The 25,704-nt window shown below is 32.9% G+C and overlaps 4 protein-coding genes across 4 annotated transcripts; 3 read left to right on the top strand and 1 right to left on the bottom strand.

Moving 5' to 3' along the window:
- Nucleotides 1-1,909: 1,909 nt before the first annotated feature.
- Nucleotides 1,910-9,269, bottom strand: LOC105165714 (RAF-like serine/threonine-protein kinase 20). The gene is made up of 9 exons (XM_011084815.3): nt 9,081-9,269; nt 5,560-8,894; nt 5,385-5,468; nt 4,452-4,604; nt 4,182-4,345; nt 3,953-4,100; nt 3,214-3,336; nt 3,029-3,116; nt 1,910-2,563 (listed from the first exon to the last, which is right to left on the bottom strand). The coding sequence occupies exons 2-9, from the start codon at nt 8,422-8,424 to the stop codon at nt 2,352-2,354; spliced, it is 3,837 nt and encodes a 1,278-aa protein (XP_011083117.1). The 5' UTR covers nt 8,425-8,894; nt 9,081-9,269; the 3' UTR covers nt 1,910-2,351.
- Nucleotides 9,270-16,834: 7,565 nt separating this feature from the next.
- Nucleotides 16,835-18,143, top strand: LOC105165855 (uncharacterized). Its single transcript, XM_011085017.3, has 3 exons — nt 16,835-17,305; nt 17,425-17,668; nt 17,832-18,143. The coding sequence occupies exons 1-3, from the start codon at nt 17,024-17,026 to the stop codon at nt 17,876-17,878; spliced, it is 573 nt and encodes a 190-aa protein (XP_011083319.2). The 5' UTR covers nt 16,835-17,023; the 3' UTR covers nt 17,879-18,143.
- A 1,207-nt stretch (nt 18,144-19,350) lies between these two features.
- Nucleotides 19,351-22,556, top strand: LOC105165715 (Alba DNA/RNA-binding protein). Its single transcript, XM_011084816.3, has 8 exons — nt 19,351-19,626; nt 20,904-20,984; nt 21,065-21,153; nt 21,300-21,374; nt 21,527-21,639; nt 21,724-21,801; nt 21,913-21,996; nt 22,184-22,556. The coding sequence occupies exons 1-8, from the start codon at nt 19,504-19,506 to the stop codon at nt 22,294-22,296; spliced, it is 756 nt and encodes a 251-aa protein (XP_011083118.1). The 5' UTR covers nt 19,351-19,503; the 3' UTR covers nt 22,297-22,556.
- A 630-nt stretch (nt 22,557-23,186) lies between these two features.
- Nucleotides 23,187-25,407, top strand: LOC105165716 (protein SULFUR DEFICIENCY-INDUCED 1). The gene is made up of 4 exons (XM_011084817.3): nt 23,187-23,975; nt 24,134-24,346; nt 24,489-24,644; nt 24,750-25,407. The coding sequence occupies exons 1-4, from the start codon at nt 23,670-23,672 to the stop codon at nt 25,158-25,160; spliced, it is 1,086 nt and encodes a 361-aa protein (XP_011083119.3). The 5' UTR covers nt 23,187-23,669; the 3' UTR covers nt 25,161-25,407.
- Nucleotides 25,408-25,704: the final 297 nt, after the last annotated feature.

The raw sequence follows: 25,704 nt of genomic DNA, 5'->3' as shown, positions 1-25,704 counted from the left end.
CCTGCAAATTTCTTCTTCTTCTTCTGAAGTGATCAGTAAAATTTTCAGAACTTATTTGATTAATATGTAAACTTAACTCAAGTGTTTTTTTATATATATATTTATGTATATGTAAATATATACATATCAACAAAATGAATCATATTATTGGACGGAGATTAATGCAAAATTAGAAGGATGTATCATCGCATAATGCTCCTATAAGGTTTTCTTAAGGTAAATTAGATGAGTATTTTTGAAAATTTGGCATAAAATTATAAATGTTTTGTCGTTGTTAGAAAATTATCAATGCCCCTAATTTTAACGATTCTTTACTAATTAATGTAATTTGTTAGAATTTGTTTGGAAAGTGGGTGTATAAGTAAAATAGAAGTGAAAATAGATATATAATGTAAAAAAAAAAATGATGTTTGATTAGGACGAATAGTTGGAAGAAAAGTAAACCTGGATGTATATGAACCACTCTTGCATCCAATTTCGTTACTGTCCAAAATTGAGTAAAAAAGTGAACGTATAAGGTTAAGAAGCAAAAATATACATATTTTATTTTTATTTACTCTATTACTCATATATATAATTTTTCCCTAATTCTTTTATTTCTTGCTGATAATACCGTTGCACAATTTTTTAGAAAACAAACCAAATCGCTAGAAAAACTACTACGTCATCGATCATTGATAGTAACTTTTATTTTATTTAAATTGATTAGTTTAATATAAAGACATTTTGATGAATTTTTTTATTAACAAAAAATAATTTTATTTTTGTTTGATGAATATTTTTACTAGTAAGATTTTCCAATTTGTTCTATAATAAAATTATTTCAATATAATATCAACTTATTTATTTTATAGTATAAAATAAAAAAAAATAAGTTAATCAATAAAAATATAAAAATTAGTGTTTTCCTCTATTTTTCTCATACGAAGGGAGATTATTTGATATTTTTTTTCTCTCCAATCATATCAAACAACATGACAAAAAAACTTTATGAACTCTGAACTATAGTTTACTTATTTTTTAAAATATTCTGAAACTTTTTTATGATCTAAGTGAACAATTATTTTTTTACAAATTTTCAATTATTTCCATCCAACTCATTTGACTCTTTTTCATAATTTTATTTTTATAAAAAAAGAAAAAGATATAACAAAAAGAGAAAAGTTGACAATTCCAGATATCCATCCAAGTGGATTACATAATTTCATCATTCATCAAGAAATATTCATAATTCACATGACAACGAAAATATTCATAATTATACCAAATCTAAAAAATTATATTATAACCTATCCTTTTATATATATATACATATTCAAATAATTTCAACTTCGATTACCATCATAAACTTGAAAATTTTGTCTGATCTACTAACAAGAATATTTATAAATTACTCATCAATACAATACAGTTAAACATGAAGTATTATAAATTACTTAAAAATGATATGTCAATACAATTATGACATGAATAAAAATTCAAATACACAATATTGAAAGAAAAAATAATTTGATTGACTAGCAATAGGAATAGGAATAGCAATAGCAGGCGCAGCCCACTTAGAAGGAAAGATTATGAACCACTCATTCGTTTTTTGCCAAGTCACATTTTTAGTTATTTATTTTGAGGGGGAGGGGTCAGGAAAGTGGGGAGGGGACAATCACTACTACTCATTTTCTCTTTCTTCAATTATTTTCCAACAACTTTCACTCACCCCCACATATTCATAGTACCTAATTAATTCAAGAGTTGAAAAACTACTACTACTTTTGAGTGATGAAAGCGCTCACAGCTTGAACTATGCCATATTGCCATGCCCCTCCAAACATCATTCTATCAACATATCAATCAAAAATTAATCCACCATTTACCAACAATTTCATACTCTGACTTATATGGATTAAATAAATACCAAAACTTCTTGTAAGATTTAAATCTCAAAAGTCATAATTACAGAGTATTTGTACCTCAACCTTGACCATCCGAACAAGACTACACACCAAAACTTGTCCTTTTGTACCAAGGGGAGGTACTGATCACACACTAATTCGCATTTTCAAAGCCGATAATTCCAAACAAATATATATATATACACATATATTTCTTTGTTTGGGGGGGGGGGGGGGTGAGGGAAGGGAAATGCCCTCTTCATGCCTGGGGTTCAGTCACAAAGAACAATTGAATGAATAGATCAACACAAGTGACATCAACAGACCAAAATCGAAAGGAGGACATAAGTTGTGGACAGACAGATAGGACGAAGATACAATTTAACAAAACCTCCACCCCAGGGAGCTGTTCAAGATTATATTTGCCTCTGAAGAAAATATGCAATTTCCAACCCTGTTGACTTACATAGAAATGTTGGGCTTTAACTGTCTGACCACATTTGGCTGCCCCTTAGTCTGAAGTGCGGCAGACATAGATCTTAACCTGTAGGTTATCTCAGTAAATGACGGCCTGCCTTCAGGTTCCGCTGACCAACATTGTTCCATAAGTTTCCTCCACTCAGGATCACACTGTTCTGGAATTGGAGGACGAAGAGTATTCTTGACAATTCCCCCTACATGTGTAAATTCATGATTAATTATGATGATAAATAATCAAGGTCAGTGAGTAATATCTTTCCTACCATATTAATCAATTCCTCCAATTCCTTAGTTCTTTCTAACAGAGTAGAATGACTCATAACCTATAAAATCAGCCAACATATACAAATTGCTTTCTTAAGCTGTCGTTCTGAACTTTCATTCATAAGTTCAATCTGCATTCTGAAGGAGTTTAAGGCATTTACATATGCATATAACTGTGCCCACACTATACAAACCTTAATTTCATGTTAATAGCCGATAAATTAATCTTGAAGATTTTACACTATTGAGTCAAAAGTTGACAAATAAATATCAGGAGGCAATTCCAACGGGCTTTTTCGAAGGTCTCCAGCACAATTGTCACTTCAACCATTAACTTCAATTTTTTATAAACCAAAGAAGCTACTCGCTGTCATAGGATTATTAGATCGACTTACCAATGATTGCCCCGCAATGCATATTTGCATAAGGTTCTTCCCCAGTCAGAATCTCCCACAATGTTATGCCAAATGAGAACACATCAACCTGTTGAAATCAAATTTCATTTTGGACTATTTCTATTGTTACTGATTGCCTACAGTAGTAAGACACAACATTGTAGATAATGATAATAGTTCTTTACCTTTTCAGATACCCTGGTAGTACTTCCATTCAACAGTTCTGGTGCCATCCATGGAAGGGTCCCTCGAACACCACCAGAAACAAGAGTGTTGCGTTTAATTCTTGATAGTCCAAAATCTCCAACCTACAAACAATTCCTTAGTCATCAGTGAAAGTAGAGTGAAGCAAGCTTTTCTCAGAAAATGAACAGATCACATTAACATGCGAATTCCATCTTTTGTGGACATGGAACTCCATACTTTTCACCCTACTCGTTTATAGACCAATATGCCATTTCATTTAGTGACAACATGTTTGCAGCACCAGACGAGGACAAGATGTGACGTTATATAGTAAGTGACATGTTTGCTAGGGCATTCTTAACTGATGTTTGGTGCCTTTTGGTTGAGAATATATATAAGTGTCTCTAAATGATCACAAGTGTCTATGCATGCGATGACTGGTGATAGCGAGAACTTCAGTTAGAAAACAAGAAAAATATAAAACTGACCATTTTCAAATACTGTTCCCACATTCTCAAATCCCAAAGTGGCCTGGATATAGTTGCATTAAGATACAGGGAAAAGTAATAACACAATGACGCATATAAAGTTCAATATTGTAAAAGATTTTCACAAACGTTTCTTTTCTATGTTTATTTCCCTGTTTCACAAAAGCAATGTGCAGTGGAATCCCTGATTTAAATCTGAAAGAATTTCGAAAATACAGTTCCAATCTGTCTCTAATTGATCTTAACTTACCTTGCATATAGGTCTCTGTGGATCTCTCAGATTAACTAACAAATTGTCACATTTCAGATCAAAATGGACAATATTTTTTGAATGCAAGTACTCCATGCCAAATGCTGCATCCATGGCGATTATCAACTTCTTACGATGATCAAGAAATCTGCGTGTGAATTCAGAAGATCAACTCCAAACTACGAACCGACCACTGCATAAGTATAGAGGAAAGGGAAGCTTCTATTACTTGTCCTTTTTAATTAGAGCAGTCCTAAGTGAACCATTTGCCATGAACTCTGTTACAGTCGCCAATGTGCCCCCAGCACCATCAGGCACCACCCCGTAGAATGCAACAACATTTGGATGGTGCAGATTTGACAGAATACGAGCCTCTCTCCAGAAGTCTTTTGTCTGCAAAGGGGATGATAAGAATCAACTACGCCGGCAAGTTACATTCAAAAAGTTCTGCTAAGTGCATGAAGACATGACATCTGAAGACAATATGTAAATGACCCACCAACCGTTCTTGCTCAGACGATCTCCCAGAAAAACACGCTTTCTTTAGTCTTTTGATGGCAACATCCGTTCCTCTCCATTTCCCATAGTATACTGTTCCATATGTACCAGATCCCAACTCTCGTAATTCTTCAAGATCAGCATTTTTTATTATCTAGAAACCATCACCGATAAAGTAAGTTGGGAAACAGAAATGGACACATACTAGAAATTCAATAATAAGCTCACTGAATCTCAAATATCCATTTTCTATAGCATGTGAAGATCTGATTGGCTATGAGTTGAAAAGGGAAATGCAATAGTAAATGAAAATGATCAGGTACTGGTCTTACATAGTAATGCAGCATAAAATTCAGTGATGACAACAAGCAAGAACAAGTTTCGCAATATGGCATGATGTAAATAAACCAATTAAGTTCCACTCTTCCTTAACCCAAAACCCCCACATTTCATAAGTAGATAAATCAAAATATACAATTGATTTCAAAATGGACAAAAGTACAAATTTGTGAGATGAGAAAATGAAGAGCAATAAAGTATAAACTATAACAGAAATTGGATATAGTTTATGTATGTTTATTGAAATGTTTTAATACTTGTACAAAAAACAAACCGAAATATTGTAAGTTAAATGGGAAAATATTAAGATATCGTATTAAATTTCAAATAATATCCTTTTAAGTTTAAAAGATTACAAGTACCTACCCCACAGATTGTTTTCTTTAGCACAAATACAACATATCATTAGGTCAACATCAGAATATATGAGGGCATTTTCAGGAAAATTACAAAAACTTTGATGACTGTAACTCAAATGTCATTAAGTTGACTAACCAAAGGCAGCGGTTGCAAGGAGATAGATTACCAGAGAGGTGTATCATCCCTAACTAAAACTTTAGAACTCTGCTTGAATTGCTCTGGAAAATGAACATACCTGCAGACCATATATATCAGCTTCCATTTCAGCTATCATTGCATCACTGAACAATTCATCTTCATGACCGTCAGCATTGCCATCCTGTATCAGTCCAATGCAATCATTTATATATGTAAAAATGAGAATATAAGTAGAAGGGGCTTTCAGAATAACAGAAAAGACTGAATATTGCCTCAGAAGTCAAATTCTGTAAATCGCTCTCTGCTCCTGTTGTCTGGGGAGATAACATTTCCACATTAGCAGCATCTGATACATTTGGGACAGTAGTTGATGGAAACTGAGCGCGTGATAAATTATACTTTCCATCTTGAATAACAAGACCAGGCTTCTGTTCACATTCATCGATGTTATTAATTAGTAGACCATCTTGTAACTTTTGATGCTCAATAGAAATTCCAACATAGTCTGACTTCTCAACCCTATAATCAGTATGATTGGCTAAGTCATCATCAAGGAGGGAAACTTCTCTCCCGAGTATAGCAGAATTATGTGGGATCTTGCTCCAGCCAGCATTATCAACAACTTTAGGTCTATCCAAATCTTCACATCCTCTTACCCTGAGTTCTTGACAGCCCATATCTCTTGAACCCTCAAGAGATTGACCCGGAATGCCCTCAGGTGAAACAAGGCCATTAGATAGCCCATCAAGGAGGCCAGAATAATTGACATTATCATGAGACCAATCTTGAGAACTATGAATAAGCCCTGCCACTTCTGAGTTGTTGGGGCAAGATGAATAGCTTTCTAGGTCACCATTTGCAACCACAGTTGAGATTTTCCCAAAATAATTCTTTTGGGTTTGCTCCAACTCCAAGTCATTTAGTGGTGTCAAGCCAACAGAAGATGATGCAGGGGCCAAACTGAGCAAAACTTGAGAGTCTTGTTCTGGTGAGGGAAGACAAGTACCAGACACAGGAACCACAGCTGCCTCACTAATACAAAAAAAGTTACCGCCGCTTAAAGGACTACTGTTGGCATCGCATTTGTTCATTAATTCGAAATTTGCAACAAATTCATTCTCATGAGGTTTCATCTTTGAGTTCTGGTATCTTAAATCTTCTTTTACCATTTGGCCTTTCCCAACATTACAGTTGATATCCTTGCAGATAGGTTCAATTTTGCTGAATCCCTCTGATCCTGAAGCAGAGTTCAGCAATGCCACCCCTGTAACAGGAATAATTGGCTCCAAAATGAGTGTCGTGGTTTGAAGCTGAGTAGTGATCAAGCCTACATCCTCTTTCAGTTGCACCGGCTTCTCTAGCAAAGCAGCAGATACCCTGCAAGAAGATGATTGAGGTCTCCCCGAGTTAAATGAGAATGATTGACTCATACCATCCTGAGAAGAGTAAGCAGATATCTGTCCCTGTTCCTGAAGCTTTGAGTCAGAAAAGGCATGAGGAATTGCAGGGTAACAACTAACTGAATCACCAGGTCTGGGCAATATATCTGTCGAATTATCAGTTTGAGGGAGAGGTTTGTCTGAATTAAATGCCCTTTCAGTAAGTACAACCCCACCCTCAGAGCATAGCTCAAACTTGCTACTCTTCTGCTCCAGCCTTTGAGGAACCAAATTTTCTCCTTTTAAAATCAATTGACTCGTTATATTCGGATGGATCACGTCATTTTTACTAATTGGATCACATGAGTTCATCAAATTCACGGCCAACTGAGGGGTCTGATGATGAGAAGCAGCGCAGCAGATGGAATCTTCGGCTGGAAGAGGTGTAGAAGTGCTGATTCTGCTGAATAGGAGTGGATCTTCGGTACTAACAAGTGAAGAATTGCTTTTGTACATTGTTGTGTTGGCATTTCTCAAATCTACTTGCTGAGCAGGAACATGAGTCAATGACGGAGAGCTACTCAACTTCTCGGACTCATTAAAAAACTCAGTCAGATCAGGAACACCAGGGGCATTTTTATTTTCTGAAGGATGCACGGGGAAAGGAAAGATTTTTTCATACTTAGGATTGCATTCTTCATTTGGCATCAAATGGACAATTTCACTGTCAGAAGGTTGTGCATTGTAGTTCTTCTGGGGGCTCGGCTCAGTACCAGCAATGCCGTTTACAGCCACAACATATTGATAATCAATGTGGCTCTGCTGAACAATGCTGACATCAAGAGTGTATGAGGTTTCTGATTCACTGAGAGGAATCAAAAAAATACGAAGACGTTGAGAAGCTTCAGGCTTCTCAGCTCCATTATATTCATCAATCATATTCTGCAGATCCTCATCAGAAGATACAGATATAAGGGCATCAAGATCCTCCCCTGGCAGCTGATACTTAATTGTGTGAGGCTGGTTGCACATTCCAGCTGTTTTCTTCACCAATTCCTCCCATGAAAGATTCTTAAAGATCGAAATGATGCGTGTCTGTCCCCCCACATACCTGAGTTTTCCATCACTTGGCCGTGGCAATATTTTACCGCCGAAACTGCAAAGAAGCTTTATTTTCCCAGGTTGAGAACCATCAGAAACTCCTAAGGCGGAGGAATATAAAGATCTTGAGGAATCAGATTCACTTAACAATGGAAAAGTGGGCGCTAAATTGGCATGGTCATTGCTAACTTCTATTGAAGACTTACTAGGTTTGTGTCCATTTAAACCAATATCCCTGTAATGCGTGCTTCCGTTACTCAGATAAACGCCATTATCAATATGCGTACTAGATCCTGTGGCGGAAGCAAATTCCGTGATGTCAGATCCACATTCTGAATCCATTCTTCTCAAACCAAGAACTCGTGCAAGCTCCTCATAAACCATTTGGCGATCCTGGACAACTCCAACCCTCTCTTCATAGTTGGGAGCAACACCACGCACTGCAGACTGAACTCTAGCAGCCGCACACTCCTGAAGAAATTTCATGGAGAACTCCTCTCCCGTCTGAACAGATACATTGTTGTTGACATTTTTCCACAGAGGCAAACCACTCCCATGTATAATGTCCAATGAATCTTGCTGAACCCACTGACTACTGAGGCCAGGTGCCTCACCAGTCATAGCTTCAGCAAGATTAGTGGACCTAATTGGCTGCATCACAACAGCTTCTTCAACCTCAAATTCCAATTTGTTGTTTCATTTCCAATGTCAATCCAAATGAATAGGAAATGCTCCTACAAATATATGACTGGATTTTCCGAAAACAATTCCTCTGTAGACCCCTAAGTATTAATTCAACTTCTCCTCACACCCCTCAAAAATTGCAACGAACTTTAGCAGTTCCAAATTTCCAGTAGTATATAGCTATTATTTTTTCTCTTTAGTTGCTTCTGTACTTAATACTGAATTCAAGAATCGCATTTTCCAATGTAATTAAAAGAATACTAGACGCAAATACCTAAAAACTCTCCACAGCATACAACATTAAGCAGAAAAAGAAAATCTCTACAGTATGTACAAAGGGAGCAAATCTAAACAACCCACAAACTCAACCAATCAACGATCCCCTTCTCCAACTCATCCCCCCTCTCCAGATCGTGGATCAAACTTTATTATTACGAACTTATCTGGAAATAAACAATCACAAACAAACCAAATCTTAGTAGAAAGAAATCGCACTGGAAAAAGTATGTGATTAAGCTCAAACTGCCGAATTCAGCAAGAACTACGAAAATTGGGCAGAAAACCCCTTAAATTTCATAATTCATAACATTAGTAAAGAAAATGTGTAGTAGTTGAGTCAGTCCACTCACTTTTCTTCTCTCCCCTGATGGATTGATCTGTGATCGACCGAAATTCAACTCTAATTACGGAAATGGATAAATATTTGCGCTGATAATTTGGATTGGATCAATAAAAGAAGATGAGAGAGAGAGAGAGAGAAAAGGAGGGAGAGCGTTGCGTATGCCTACAGTTTGTTTTCAATAATCTCGGGCGGAGAGCGGCATTGCCTATTCTTTTAGGCGGCATCAAATACGGGGCCCGCCCAATATGTAAACGGGTAGTTCTGTTAGACTGAAATTTATTTAATAATATTAATAATTTATTATTTTATTCTTAAAATTGACAAACATGAAATTCAAATCCAATTAACCTTAACCAGTTCAAAAAAAAAAAAGAAAAAAACCCATGTTAATTCCATTGAGATTCCACTCCACTTAATACTTATTACTATTATCTATATTTTATGAAATTTAAATTCAATTATAATTTTATAAATTGAAAATTACATGAATATTATATCATATTTCTTCTTCTTCTTTTTCTTTTTTCTTACAAGAAAACTTGAGTTATTTCCACCTTAATTACAATTGCCTAATCAAAAAAAGCACAAAAAAAAATAGATCGTAAGTCATTTATAAAAGTAGTGATGAGTTACTCGTCAATATTATTTCATCTCAAATTACTACCACGAGCCGTAACAAATGATGAAGAACACATGACAAAATTACTGGCGGCAATATGGGCTAGAACTACATGTAGGATGGTATACAATTTTAATAATAAATGTCGATTAAATATAGTTATTCGATAATGATGATTAATATATAATTATATTATTTTTCAATAATACATTCACCTGAAAAAAGATAGCAGTATATTCATGATAATATGAATATTTTTATTTCTAAAAAAAATATTTTTAAGCTAATAACTAAAACAAAAATGTATTTTTTTACATATTATTATTGAAGATATATTAATTTAACACTATAATTTAATAAAAATACGATCTAATTGATTGATACAATCGGATTCTCATTTCATACGAAATTTATATAAAATTAAAAATATATATTTGATATTGAAAATTAAAAATAAAATATATAAACAGGCAATCGAATCCAAATTCCAAAAGATGCGGTGGAAATTGGGTGTAGGCACGGAGGAGCCTGAAAGAAAAGCGAGTGAAATGGGGCCACATAATCAATTTGAATTTAAATTTCCTATTCCTCAAGTTAAAACAGTGGTCGCGTTTCCCCCGTAAGTATTTCGCGGGAAAATCGTGCTTTGCGTTTCTGTCACAACCTCCCAACGAGATCACATCTGCCCTACTTGCATCTGCTTTTTCAATAAAGCGACCAAATATATTAAATTATTAATACTATATATAAATATATATATATATTAAATATTTACAATGGAATTTTAAAAAAATCATATTATCATAATGAAAATTTAATACATGGGCAGCGTTCGGAAAAATATTTTATTTTTTACTCCATTCAAATATGCGAGTATTTATCAAAATTATATGAATTATTGTTGTAGCTTATTATTTATTTATCATAAAATGATGATTAATTTATTCATTGTATTTTAATATAATGATTTAATTATCGCTTTTATAAAAAGTATCTATAAATACAGATTTAAGTGAAATACAAAAAAAAATGCAATAAAATTGATAATATTTTTCCTTTGTTTTTTGAAAAAATAAAATTATCGAAGAGGGGGACGATATTAAAATATGGAATATTGACATATTCATAAAGTCATATTTATTATGATTGTGAATTATTGACTGAAAATCAACATGGACCATGGAAGTCCCATAATAAAGAAATACTATTATATTGAATTTATTTTCCTATGTAAGTCTTACTTTTTTTTTTAAATAAAATATATCAATATTTTAAAATGAAACCAGTATAATAATATTATGATATATTAATAATTATACATATGACAACAAATTAAAAATAAATAATATATTACTATTTAAAGAAATTAAATATCTATATTTATAAAACTCGAATTTATAGTTCTTTGATTGTTTGTGAGACATCAACCTCACTGCTGAGATAAGAAATAATTGAAATGTAAGTTTGACTTATATATATAATTTATTTAAAATTTTAGATCGTCATCATTCGTTTTGCGACGGTTGAATAATAGCTTTTATTCTTTAAAAATAAAGAATAAATAAAACAAGTCGTGATTTATGAGAAAAAGTAAGATATTGTGATTAAATTTATAATTCTCAATTTTTAGTATGATATTTCTCTATTTTTAATAAATATGAGGGTAAATTACAATCACTTTCTTTGAGATTTGGCATATATAAATACTTCTCCCTTGTTTGAAAATTACAAATACCCCATTGGTTTTAACGTTCGTCTAACAATGAGTTCATTCAGTTAAGTTTTCATCCAATTTTTATCATAAACTAACGAAAATGCCCTTTTGAAATATAAATAATAATTTCATATATATTTTATAAATTTTAAAATATTTTTATAAACTAATATTCTTTCTATATTATTTATTTTACACATACTCAATTTTTTTATATTTTTTTCAAATACTTTTTTTATTTTTTAAAGATATTTAACAGGATAAAATAATAATATCTACTTCACCATTTAGTCAAAAAAATAGGAATAAATTGTGTAATAATGCTAACATTTTTAGGGTTGTGTGTGTAATTTCTCAGAAAAATAAAGGATTATTTGTGTAAGTAATAATGATACTTTTGTGGATGTATATGTAGTTATCTAAAAGATAAAAATAATTTATATAAATATATCATAAATTAAAGGGTGTAAATGTAATTATTCCTATACTTAATGGCGTAATAATGCAAAAACTGTTGTACAAATCGTGGCCATCATGACTCAGAAGCATAACTCCCAACTGATTTGGTTCAGTTGACCTTATCATATGACACGTCAAGTGGGTGTGTGGTGTAAAAGTTGTATTTCTATATTTTTATACGATAAATTATAATTAATTTTAATATAATTATAAATATTTTTTATTAATTAAAAACTTATAGATATTCTATCAAATATAAATAATTATGTATTCCATACATAATAAAGTGAATATTACTATTTTATCATTGCTGATTTTTTTAAATATTTATAATATTTTAAAATATAAAAAAATTTCGGTCAATAATATTAATATTTCATAATATGAAATATTAGTTCATAATATGTTTTATTTTTTAAAAAAAATATATAAATTTTTTAATTTATAATGGAAGGACGTTTAAGTCGGTACAATACAAAATTAAATAAAAATCGAATGAAAGCTAAAAAAATGGACTCATTGATAGACATACATTAAAATCAATGTTTTTTTCAAATAATAACGGGCATTTGTAATTATGATAAACTATGTGAGAGATTATTGTAATTTACCCTATTTTATATAAAAAGTAAAATCACAAACAACAATTACGTTAATATATCACTTTTTTAATTATATTGGTAATATTTTGCATTAGTTTATTTATTAACTTTTTTTTGTATGTGACGTATTGATTATATATTTTATTTTTATTTATACTATATTTTAAAATAAAAAAAAATATTTAATATGTTCATACAAGACAGCGTGGGGCGATGATCATTTTATTTAAATATTATATAAATTTATATAATATATATTTTATATTAAATGCGACTGATTATTGTATCTTTTTTTCCATTTTATGTGAATATATTTAGAAGAAAAAGTGCTCTTGACGGATACTTTTAGGATGTTTTGAAAGGACACGTTGTGGTGCCGCCCCACCTGCTAGGACCAATGAAATTGGCATATAAAAACGAAGTGTCCAATCTTAAATTGACAACTCATAAAAACAAATGTTTATGAATTCAATTTTTCTTTTTTTTTTGGGACAAATTTTACGAATTCAAGTTGACAATCAATAAAGTAGTGGCTGTGTGTGATTTGTCACACAATTCCTGTGTAATATATTATAAAAAATAAAAATAAATAAATAAAAAATCGATTAAAGTATTATTAATATAATAAAAGAATTTGTGTATTAGTATTAAAATAACGTGGTGTGGTTTTTGTAAAAAAAAAAAAAATAAAGTAATTACAAATAACGTTTAAAATCAGATACAATTGTTATATTTAAAAATTAGTGCATCGGCGTTACGAACCACTGTTTGTTAGTGTAGATTGCCTTTTTTTATAATTAACTAGCCGTCGTGGCACGTCGTCCCTGCTTGCATAATAAACAATATTTTACATTTTAAAATATAATATGAATAATATATATATATATATATATATAAACCAACACATCATATTTCTAAAAAAAAAAAGAAAGCAACAAAAAAAAAAAAAATCAACTCAGGGGTATATTGGCATAATAATCAAATTGGTGTTATGGTGTCATAACGACCGTTTGTCATAAAAAATGTATTTTCTTTTTGTATAGTATAGATATAGATATAAATATTATAAATAAAAATAAAATAAATATATAAAAAAATCAATTTAAGGTATCATCGACAAAATATAATAATATCATATTTAAAAAAAATGTACTATGAAATTACTAATATGAGTGTAGATTGCTATATATATATGTATATATTAGTAATAGATTAATATGGATGAAATGAATGTCAGTGGATTAGAAATTTAGAACCCTCCATATTTGGATATATGTAATATTGGATGTTCTTCAAATATAGTTTCAAATCAGATATTTTCACAGTATTATAAATAATTTATATTTCCTATAATAATTTTCTCATTTAAACTTATTTATTTATATTTTAAGGTATTATGTTTTTGGTCTAATATATTTCAAAATTTATATTCATTTCATTTTATTTAATCTACGAAGCAATTAAATAAATACATACAATAAAATTTCATAAAAGATTAACTAATTATTTATAATTTCTAAATATTTTGAAACATGAATCGAGCGTATTGTGTACAAGTAGTTAGCTACGTTCACTCACAGACAAAAATTTATAACACCATTATACTAATTTTTTTATTAACTTATATATTTTATTTTTATTTATAATTTATTTTAAAATATAAAAAATTATTTATTATACACACATAAAATAACATATATCACGGGGACTAATTTTATCTTTTATTTCGCATACTTTATTAAATTAAAATTTAATTTAAATTTATTCTAAGACCTAATCCATTGTCTTCCTTCTTCTCCGTTGCGTTTCTGCAAAAATTATTCCTTATGTTTGTTTTCGGTTTTGGGCCATCTCAGAGATGGCCCAAAACAGAAGCAATGTTTGCCATTGCTTGTTTTACCATGTTTTTGTCTTGTTTCTAAGTATTTTGTCTTGTTTCTAAGTATTTGATTTTTAAATACAAATATATTTTATTTTAACCACTTAATATTTTATACGTAATATTTTCTACATCATTGGAATAATTAAAAATTTTAAAAAATATAAAATAATATAATTATTCTACGCGGTTAATTCATATATTACATTATTTGAATAATGTATTTAAATTTATCACCTCGAATAGAACAATTAACAAAAATATTGTTAATCCATTATTAGAGTGCATTTAATTATTTTTAAAAGTGTATTTACATAAATTATTTTTTTTCATTTCCATACATATATAATTAGAAAATAATATTTATTTTAACACTCAAACTAAATAAATTATATATATTTTTATACATATATATAAATATATATAAAAGAGACATGATTTGACAATGAACAGTATTTTTTGTCTCCCCACTACCCAACATCAAACATAACATACTTATTTTATATTATCTCCAAAAACAAATCCAAACATACATACTATCTCTAACTTATTTTTATTTATCTTTGTTTTTCTCTCTCTATCTCCACAAAATACCCAAAAACAAGTTAAAAACAAAACCAAACATAATGATTATTTTTTCTATAGGAACAATAATCATATTATCAAACAATATGTTAAATAATCGATCAATTTAAGATAAATAATTATCAGAATAATGAATAATAAGAAATTTATATGAATACATTAGACAAGATTATGCAATACTATCTAAGTACATCATTTTCGAAGTAAATTTCGAGATTTCTCTTTATTTATTATTGTCAAATTTTCTATGACTACTGCATTTAAATTTGCATTTTGCAACCGTTGACATAATTTTCACGTAATTTTACATCAACGTCAACACCACAGTACTCGTATATTATGTAGCCATTATCGACGTACAATTGCACACGTGTGTGCTGTTTGGATGATACGAACGTGGATTATTTGAATCCATTCACAAAGAATATGACCACCGCATATTAAATATTTTAAATTTATTGCTGATTGGATTCAATCATCGGGTTGATACTTTAATTATTCCTCTTATGTTTTCCCAACTACTTAGACTTTTTATTTATTTATAATATTTTCCTAAAATTAAAGCACACAAACGAATTATTGCACAGAAAAACGTCCAAGTGCGTGAGGAAAAGCGATTTCATTAGTAAAAAATAAGCTTGGATGTTAGAGCCTTTGGGCTTAATTGAGTAGACCAAATGCAGAACAAACGACGCCGTTGGATCAGCCAAGGTGCAGAATTGTAGGGTCTTAGTACGCATAATAGCGCTGTGGTCCTAATCAGTCCAATTGCAAATTGTTGACTTTTCTTTTTCATTTTTGTTTTAGCTGCCATTAATGAATATCTCTTACTTATTCTTTTCTTTCTATAAAATTGATAATTATATAAATATTTCAATAAATTAAGCGGCCGACCACGTTGATACAATAAAAAATCATGAAATATATTATAAATTTACAATAAACTCACATAAATTAAAACATTTAATACTCACACGATTGGGGGACTTTAACCTCCGATCACAAACTTGTTCATGAAACTCTAATTTTAGCCACTTGACTAAAGCATCGTTGGCGTGTGTATCTTACTTATTCTTATTACGGACTTAATAAACTTTTTAACTTAACATGCGTTTCACTTTATGGGAGGGAAAAAATATAATTCAATTTTGTAAGTATAGGGAGTGACAATTTTTATCGTGCAGTTTGAGGATAATTCTAATTTAAAATTCATAAATTGACCAATTACAGGCAGCTCCAAATTGAGTTACACGGGTTCAATTGACATGCGTTCAGAAATATATTTAAAAAAATTAAAATAAAAAATATGAATCTTGGGAAAAAGCAAAAGTCTTAGGAAGATAGCTATTGCTCTAAGGACCATCCCAAGCAACCAACACCACAACCCTACAATTGTGTGGTGAGTTGAAGTGCCAACAAGGCTAAATTAAACTCCATTACCCATTAATTACAACTAAATTCTCTCATTAATCCTTAATTAACTTCTTAAAATCTTGTTACTCCACCTCATATGATCAGCCTATATAAACAAATCCCGCCAGCCCTTCACTCCAAGTTTCCTCTTTTTCTTCATACATGCAAATATACATAGTCTCTTTTTACCTATAGTTCGAGAACTTGGTCAAGTGTAAAATATTCCAGCCATAACATGCAGGTACAGACCTAGACTAATATCTTGTCGAAAAAATTCCTCAAATCATATCATTATTCTACACACGTATAATATAACAGATGCTTCATTGGCTCTCCAAGAAACGACAAGATCCTCCCAAACCAGTCGCGAAAGGTGAGATGGTACGTTGCACGTACATGATTAAGTACACGTACATTATTCGTGTACTGAATAAATGGTTGTTCTTGTACTTATTCCAGAAGGGAACATTAAATCAAAGAGTAGTGCAGCAGCGTCGGTGGGGATACGAGGAGACGACGTCTTGTAGATGTGCAGGAGAGTAAAGTGAGCTGCGAGGACGTGTGTCTTCTCCGGTTCTTGCAACGGAGAGACTTTTCTAGGGCTTTCTTCTATCGCACACTTAATTTGAAGGGACTTGGGGGTTTACAGAGAAGGCAGCGGTCTCAGCCTTTGAAGAGCATGAAAAGAGAAAATGAAATTGATGGAGGGGTTAGGGTTAACGACAAAGCTACAGATTCTGCTGCTGCTGCTGGAGGAAGTAAGGTTCTTCCCCTCACTGATTCAAATCAGTCGTCCAGGGGAAATGATAACGATCAACGGCCTGAGTTGGCGAAGAATGGGAAGAAGAGAGGCGATAAGATGAAAGGTATTTGCAGGGTGAAGGAATTGTTGAGATGGCCGGCCGGTGCATCTGCCAAGGGTGGTGAGAAAGGGGAGAGAAATAGTAGTGTTGCAACAAAGGTGTGTATACGTGCATGTGTTGTTCTGGTTTTGGGCTAGTACTTTCTATGCAGACTTAATTAGTATTTGTGTAATTATTCCCAAGTTACCAAACAATTTAAACTATCGTCGTATTTCAGGTCTTCCATTATAAGAATACAACCGGATTAAAGGAGGTAGCGATGGAGGATCAATTTGTCGATGACTCTCCCAAAATCAGCTTTAGATTGGATTTGGAGCGTTGCTCAACCACTTCTTCTGCCTATTCCGCCATTTTAAAGTCTTCCGCTGTCCAAATAGATATACTAAAGTCTATTTCTCTACACGTTCAATCATATCAGCATGCTGACAGAACAGAAACTTGGATCAACACAGATTCCGAGTGTAAGTAGAATTCTAACTTTTATTCTTATGGGGCCCTGAAATCAGGTCTCACAAACACTGATTATTCTATTAACATTCTAAGAAGTGGCAAGTATAGTTATATCTTTATGTAATTAATTAAATTACGCTGTTTCTGAAATTTGGTTTTGATTTTGGGCGGCAGTTGTTGTGCTAGAGTTGTGTTCGATTGAAGAATATATGGCTGAGTGATCGTTTTTCTTGGAATCAATGAAACCTAATGCAGCAGTCCACAAAGAATCCACTGTACAAGAAGGAGAATATTTACAGACTACTACGGAGTAGAAAAATGTAATTATATGCTATGAACAATGCATAATTCAGTTCTGTACCGTGCAGCGCTGTTGCCAATTGACGACTTTCCGTCATGACAAAAAAACGTGTTCTCTCACTTTCCGTAGATTTATTTCAAATCCCTAACAATAAGTTTTTTATATTTTTTTGGCTGATTTAATATTTAAAAGATTTCGACTTCTTCTGTTCTAATTATGAGTTATATTTTACTAAATATTGATAGATTTAGATATGGGTTTGTAGTGTGAAATTTCACAGGCAATTGGATGATGAGAAGTGTAAAATAATATGTTAATCAGTAATTATAATTTTATTTTTTATTATATTTTAGTATTTATTGAATTAATTTCTTCAAATGTAAATAGCTAAATTAATTAATAATTTAATATATATATATATATGTTGTTATAAAATAAATGGCCAACAAACGAGTTATTTCGTTTCACGAATCGAATCATGCTTTACATGTAAGAATTCAAGTCAATCAAACGTCGTCACAATGAATAATTATATGTACGTTTCAATTAAATCAAAACGTGACCACAAAACTTGTGTTCACAGAGTCATTTGGACTATTTTTTTTGTAAATTCATCATTTAAATTTAATCCATTAATTGAAGTGTAGCCTAAGCGAATTAGAGTCACCACTTTTTTTTCTATCTACATCTTCCATTACAAAATAATAATTATATTATCATTCATATTCGTATATATAAAATTTACCTCACTTATATATATATATATTTAAAAAAAAACTTATACTTATAATGTACATATATGCGATGTGCACTACAAGATATACCATTTTATAATAAAAGATTTGAACCGCCACATTTTAAATCAAATTTTATTTCAAATGGTGATTTTTTTTTTATCTCACTTTATGTTACATACTGATGTCACACTCACGTATGTAGTTATAATTAACGCCATTTTAATTTGAAAGAGACACGTGTAAATAAAAAATTGATGTCGACACGAAAGTAAATAAAAGATCCCCACCATATTCAGAATCAAATATTTAAATTATGCAGGTAAAACTTACAAAATTTATTTTATTTAAAAATATTTTGTATACGACGTGTTTAGATTAAATAAAATAAAATATATAATATAATTTAAAAATAAAAATTAAATTCAATTCTAAAGTGTGATAAAAAATACCCACCATAAAGCCCAAGTAGAAAAAGTTTCCCTGAGGCCCAGCCCAATTTGAACAGTGGCCTGCACCTCTATCACGTGTTGTCCACGCTGAAAGATTTGCGCGTGATAATTACGTTTCTCTCTCTCAGAACAAAGTCCAACTAATGGGCCCGTTAAAATCGGGCCTATAAGCCCAAAATATCCCAATATAAGACGGTGACATCGCAACGCCTCATTCAGCCCTTTCTCAAGCTGTTGAGATTTTCCCCTCAAACTCCGTGATTATATTGACGCCAGAATATCATTCGCAAACAAATATTTCCCCTCCTCTCTCTTTCTCTCTCTAGGGTTTTTAGGGTTTTCTATACCCGCCGGTTAAAATGGATAGATACCAGAAAGTGGAGAAGCCGAAGCCTGAATCTCCGGTAAATGAGAATGAGATCCGTATCACTTCCCAAGGTTTGGTCCGGAACTACGTTAGCTATGCCACCACACTTCTTCAGGTATACTCTTGTTAGCTTTCTCTGTTCAGTGACTCTCTGGCATTTTCCAATGTTTGCTTGTTCTGTCCGTCTGTCTTCTGTGTGCTGTTATTCGATTGATTAATTTGTTTGTCGCCTGTGCGAAATGTGTGGCGTTTCACAGTGCAATTTTTTTGTTCTTCTTTGGTATTTGTTGTTTCTTCTCTTGTCAGAGGCTCTGTTGTTTTGATCTTTTAGTTTATTTTTATAAGGACTGCATGATCTTGTTCATGTTTTTGTTTGTGATTTTTCTTCAGTTGCAATGACTCTCTCTTCTTTTCTACTTGTTTTTGTGTAATGCGCAGAATTTGTTTTTCTTAACTGCTCTGGTGGGGTGTTGTACTTCACTTGTATACAAGAATGCATATCCCACACACTGCGCTGTCTGAGACCTTATACAGCACATATTCTCATGCATGTGTGATTTATTTGACATCTGAACAATAGAATCACATGCATGCCAGTATTTTGCTATAATTATTTTTGGCATTGATTTGTTAGTTACGATGTGAGGTTTAGTTGAAAGCAGTAATAGCTAATAGTAATTATTGGTTAATTCACCAGTGACGTACTGTTTGTTTATAATTTCTTACTGGAAAACTAATTTATTCTGTATTTCATCAATCTGGTGGATGTTGGGTGCCTGAGGACCAGGGATTAATTTATCTGCGTTTTCTTTTTTGACTTGTAGGGAAAACTATCATTCTGCTGCTCTTCCATGACAAGTCTCTTTGTATTTATTTTCCTATTTTGATATTTCTTTTCCTTTTATTTTCATCAAGTTTCTCCAAGTATATGTTTGTAATTATTTCCTCCAGAGGTATTGTATTCGGGTGCATGAATTGTGTATGCATATGCATTTCTTTCTATTGAAGTTGGTGGTGCAGGGGAGGTGGCAGAAGTTGTTTTGCATAATATATCATGAGCAGGAGACTTTAGCTAAGAACTATACCAAATAAAGTTTGTGAAACTCATGCATAATAACTGTCTAAGTGATGCAATAGTGGCAGAATAGTTGAAAATATTGACCCTGATCTTAAATGGCGACATGGTTCTTTACCCGAATGGATCTATCCAGCTGGTTGCGTCTCTATATGAGATAATAATGTTGGTTTTCGTTTTTTGAATATTTCAATAGTGCATGAGTACTGGTGGGCATATCCTTTTAGGAGGATGTTTTTGTATGAATAAAATTTTTGCTTCATGCTCTGCTGAAACTGCCTATTAATGTCCATTATTTTACTTATTCTTTTCCTCAGGAGAGGCGAGTGAGAGAGATTGTCTTAAAAGCGATGGGCCAGGCAATAAGCAAGACTGTGGCTATCGCAGAGATCATCAAGGTTGCTATTAATTCCTTTCATGCTGTTCTTTCCCTATTTCTATACAATGTGAAGGACTCAGTTCTTTTCTTTTGAAATAGAGAAGGGTTCCTCGACTGCATCAGGACACTGCCATCAGTTCAGTGAGCATAACTGATACATTTGAACCCATTGAAGAGGGCCTTCAGACGTAAGTGTGTCCTTTTTCTTTCGAAGTGCTCTTGTGGCGTTATGCACACTTCTTTAATGGTATCAGCATGCTTGTCAATTTCAATGCATAATGTGTGTGGATGTAGTGTTTACTGAGTGTCTCATTGGACTCTTTTATGTCTACAGTGTGGAGCAGACTCGCCATGTCTCAATGATATCAATCACCCTGTCTACTAAGGAGCTTAACAAGAGTTCTCCTGGGTAATGTTTCTACTTGACTAAATTTTAGTTAGCTTCTATATGGAAACAATTGTGGACATGATAGTGTAATAGCCTTGTCGAATGTATATAAGTTGCTGCAACATGTTCTTTGAGCCGCTCTAATTTATTCTTGGTTATTTTGCTTGATCCAGGTATCAAGCTCCATTTAATGTGGATCAAACTAAACAGCAGCAGTACAACTATCAGCCACAGCAACAGCAACCTCCAAGACAAGCACGTGCAATTTACAACACTGGTAACGGAGGTAAAGAAAGTTAGCTGAAGTTTGAATTCGTTTGAATAATTTTGTCTGGCCAACCATTTAACTGAATGCTGTTTTGTATTGTAGATTCATATGGACGAGGAAGAGGCCGTGGCAGAGGGAGCGGACGAGGTTGGAACAGAGGTGGCTATACAAACTACCAAGGTGCTTAATTGCAACTGCAATGTCATGTGAAGGAAGCAACAAAGTTATAGTTTCTACATCAATGTGGAAAACTCATTCTTTTTTTGCTCTCATTACATGATTTTGTGGCAGAAAATGGTGGATATTCAGGTGGCTATTCAGGTGGATATCCTAATTGGGGCCGAGGTGGCGGTCGTGGGGGTTGGGGTTATAGAGGTCAGTATTATACTGTCTTTTTTAATTCCGAATAGTTGCTCTAGCTGTAGGTTTGAGATCAGACACTTGGAGATAAACTACTTGTGATATAGCTGTTTTGATTCCCTAAAGCTCGTGATCATCCATGTAGTGGTTTTATGTTTTTTCCCCCCCTTCAAAAAAAATGAGCACCTCAAACTATTTACAGGAGCTGGATATGGCAGAGGCAGAGGTGGAGGTGGGAGAGGATATGGGCGAGGACGTGGAAGGATGGGTGGTCGACCGAGGGGTGGGGGTGGGGGCGGCGGCATCCAAGCATAGTTGGGAGTTGTTTCTGGTTTGGTGCTGCGGGGAAGTGCTTGCCTTGGCTTCAGGTGTTGCTAGTATGTTCAAAGTTTGTTTACTACTGATGATGATGAAATGGTGGGGTGTTTACCGAGCGTTATTACTAGAAGAAGCTGGTTTGTTTGTTTCTCTGTGTGGGCAAGCTTTGTTTGCAGACGTTTGTTTTTACAGAGCCAAGAGCAAGCAACCGATTTCTCACTGCTATAAATATTCTTTTATCTCTGCTTCTCCTTTCATGTTATCTCTCATCATTGAACCCTCTCCTCGCTCGCCTCTCTCTCTCTCTCTCTGTATATATATATATGTGTGTGTGTGTGCATATATGTTTTTATTCTTGAAAGCATGCTGTAAGTAGTGGCTTATGGGTTGAAAAACAAATAAAAAAAATGTCGTGAATTTTTGCATGGCGATGGTTGTTAATTGATTTATATTCGTTCTTCAAGTATAAAGTTAAGGTTTAGATGCATCTAAATTGTCAAGTGACTGCTAAAATGTATAAAATTATAAAGATGTACGTTCTGATAAATATGTAGAGTGGTGATGTGTGTAAAGTAGGAGAGAAGGGGCCAATGAAGCATTATCCAAAGCCGATTGATGGAAATTGAGATTAGTAATTTCAATCATTATTTGACATTTTGTCTCATTTCACAATAATAGTTTGTTATCGTCTGAGTCTGAGACGTCCACATACTACCTCCCTGCCAATTAACTCCGCAAGTACGTCTAGGTTCATTAGCATCATCATCATCATCATCTACTTTCTAATTTTTACATTATCATATTCTCTGCTGCACCAATGAGCCCACAGCTTATTCGCCCCCCCCCCCCCCCAAAAAAAAAAAAATAAATAAATAAAAGAAGTTTGAGGAAACCCGTTGACGTCTTTATGAAGTTGATACACCATGAATAATTATTTGATGAATTAAGTCCCTAAAATGAACTAAATTGGTTCAATCTTTTTTTATTTTAAATTGTTGGTACATTTCGTTCAACATGTATAGAATTTGAGGTATGGACGAGTAAGGATTGATTTGGATAGGCGAGTCTAGATTTGAACAAGCAATTTTAAGAAATAAGTTTAAATAAAATATCATAGTAAATGATTCTGAACTTGATGAAATCCTTAAATCCAAATATATGAATGGAAACACACATTAACACATAACTATGAAATGAGATACTGATAAAATATAACAAGAAGATTCGAATTCAGATACTAGGAGACATCCCTTAGGAGAGACATATACACAATTCCACAACAGTTGCTTGGATATGTAGGTGGAAAACCTCCTGTTGTTGGGTTCGGCTTTTCGGTTCAGCACAAATACTGGGATTATACATAACTATACATGAATGTGGACAACCCATTGTCCATGTTCATATCTCCCTTGCTTCCCCATACACATATAAAAACCGGAATACCAACGTTTTTCGTCATCCCAATCTCTCTCTCTCTCTCTCTCTCTCTCCTCCTGAGCTCACTACTTAGTGCTGAAATGGAAAGTGGAGTGAAGAACACAAGTACTACTATTACTTCTTGTTCTTCTCAGCGGAAGAAATTAGAAAAGGATAATAATAATAATAATAATCTGTTTCATGTAATTCACAAGGTTCCTTCTGGTGATGGCCCTTATGTTCGTGCCAAACACGCCCAGGTTCAGTTTCTATAATTCATGGCTTGTTTCATTCCATCTTTTGTTATTATGATGATCATCATCAGTTGACTTCACCCACTCCTATATACCATCTTATTTTTTGATCTGTCGGATACCGATTATGATTACCTTAGAAGATATTTGAATTTTTTGATCAGCTAGTAGAGAAGGATCCGGAGACAGCAATAGTGTGGTTCTGGAAAGCTATAAATAGTGGAGATAGAGTGGACAGTGCGCTCAAGGATATGGCAGTGGTTATGAAGCAATTGGATAGAACTGAAGAGGCCATTGAAGCTGTTAAGTCTTTCCGGGGCCTTTGCTCCAGACACGCCCAAGAATCTCTCGATAATGTTCTCATCGACTTGTATAAGGTATACACACACACACACACATATATATATATATATCATCTTTCTTTATAATTAGGAGAGTATCCATATAATGAAAACATTAACAATAAAAAGGTTTCAAGAGTGATTATTTAAAGAATTAGGTGATTTTGAGTGTGTGCAGAAATGTGGAAAAGTTGATGAACAAATAGTGCTGCTAAAGCACAAGCTCAAGATGATATATTTAGGGGAGGCTTTCAATGGAAAGCCCACAAAAACTGCTCGTTCTCATGGCAAGAAGTTTCAGGTTTCCATCACTCAGGAAACTTCCAGAATACTGGTAAGTTATCACTCTTCATAATTTCTTGCATTGCACTTTGCTCATGTAATATCAATTTGCAACAAAAAATACAGTCCGACATACCTATATCATGATCCCAATCAGGGCAACTTGGGCTGGGCTTATATGCAGAAGTCGAATTTCATCGCAGCCGAAGTGGTCTACCGCAAGGCTCAAATGATCGATCCGGATGCCAACAAGGCCCTCAACCTGTGCCAATGCCTCATCAAACAAGCCCGATATGAGGAGGCTAATTTGGTTCTTCAGGATGTGTTGCAGTATAGGCTTCCAGGTTCCGATGAGCTCCGGTCAAGAAACCGGGCAGAGGAGTTGTGGTTTGACTTGGAATCCCAGCAACACACTGGCCCGTGGCTGGCAAGTCTCCCGGGCCTGAACGCTGAAGATGATTTTGTGGAAGCCCTCGAACGTGTGATGAATAAATGGGCACCTACAAGATCAAGAAGGCTACCGATATTTGAAGAAATTTCCCAGTATAGAGATCAGTTGGCTTGTTGATTTCATTTTTACATTGTGTTTTGTGTCATGTTAGTGGCTAAAGTTTGTGCAGACGGAATAGTGGATATACTGGTTGAAGATGTAAAATTCTTACAAAGGGAGATGCTGAATAATGATCCGGTATCAAGATAGCAGCTATGCTGTGTTTGTACTGATGTATAGTTGAGTCCGGATCTTCAGTTTGTATAATGGAAAACCATCTTTGTGACTTCAAATCTGAAATTGTAGGTTGTTCGATTTTAGCTCATAGATTTTACATTACAGTAACCATGATACTGAAAACCGTATATTACGTCAAGCTTCTATGAGATTTTGTACAATTATGAATACTAATTTGTTGTTTTGAAAATTATAAATACTTTTCCTAATAAGTTTTAACTTTAACTTTATTGTATCCTTTTCTTTTTCTTAAAGAAATAAAAAATAAAAAATAAAAACTTATACAAATTAAGTAATTCATTTGGTAATAATAAAAAGATGAATGAATTATATAAAAATAAAAGACTTATTTTGTAAAAGTACATATGTAACTTTCTTTTTGACA

The sequence above is a fragment of the Sesamum indicum genome, linkage group LG6, assembly GCF_026168435.1.
Source record: "Sesamum indicum cultivar Baizhima isolate 11 linkage group LG6, ASM2616843v1, whole genome shotgun sequence".
NCBI classification, from domain to species: domain Eukaryota; kingdom Viridiplantae; phylum Streptophyta; class Magnoliopsida; order Lamiales; family Pedaliaceae; genus Sesamum; species Sesamum indicum.
Note: the sequence above shows the minus strand (reverse complement) of the source record. Positions and strands in the feature narration are given on the sequence as shown.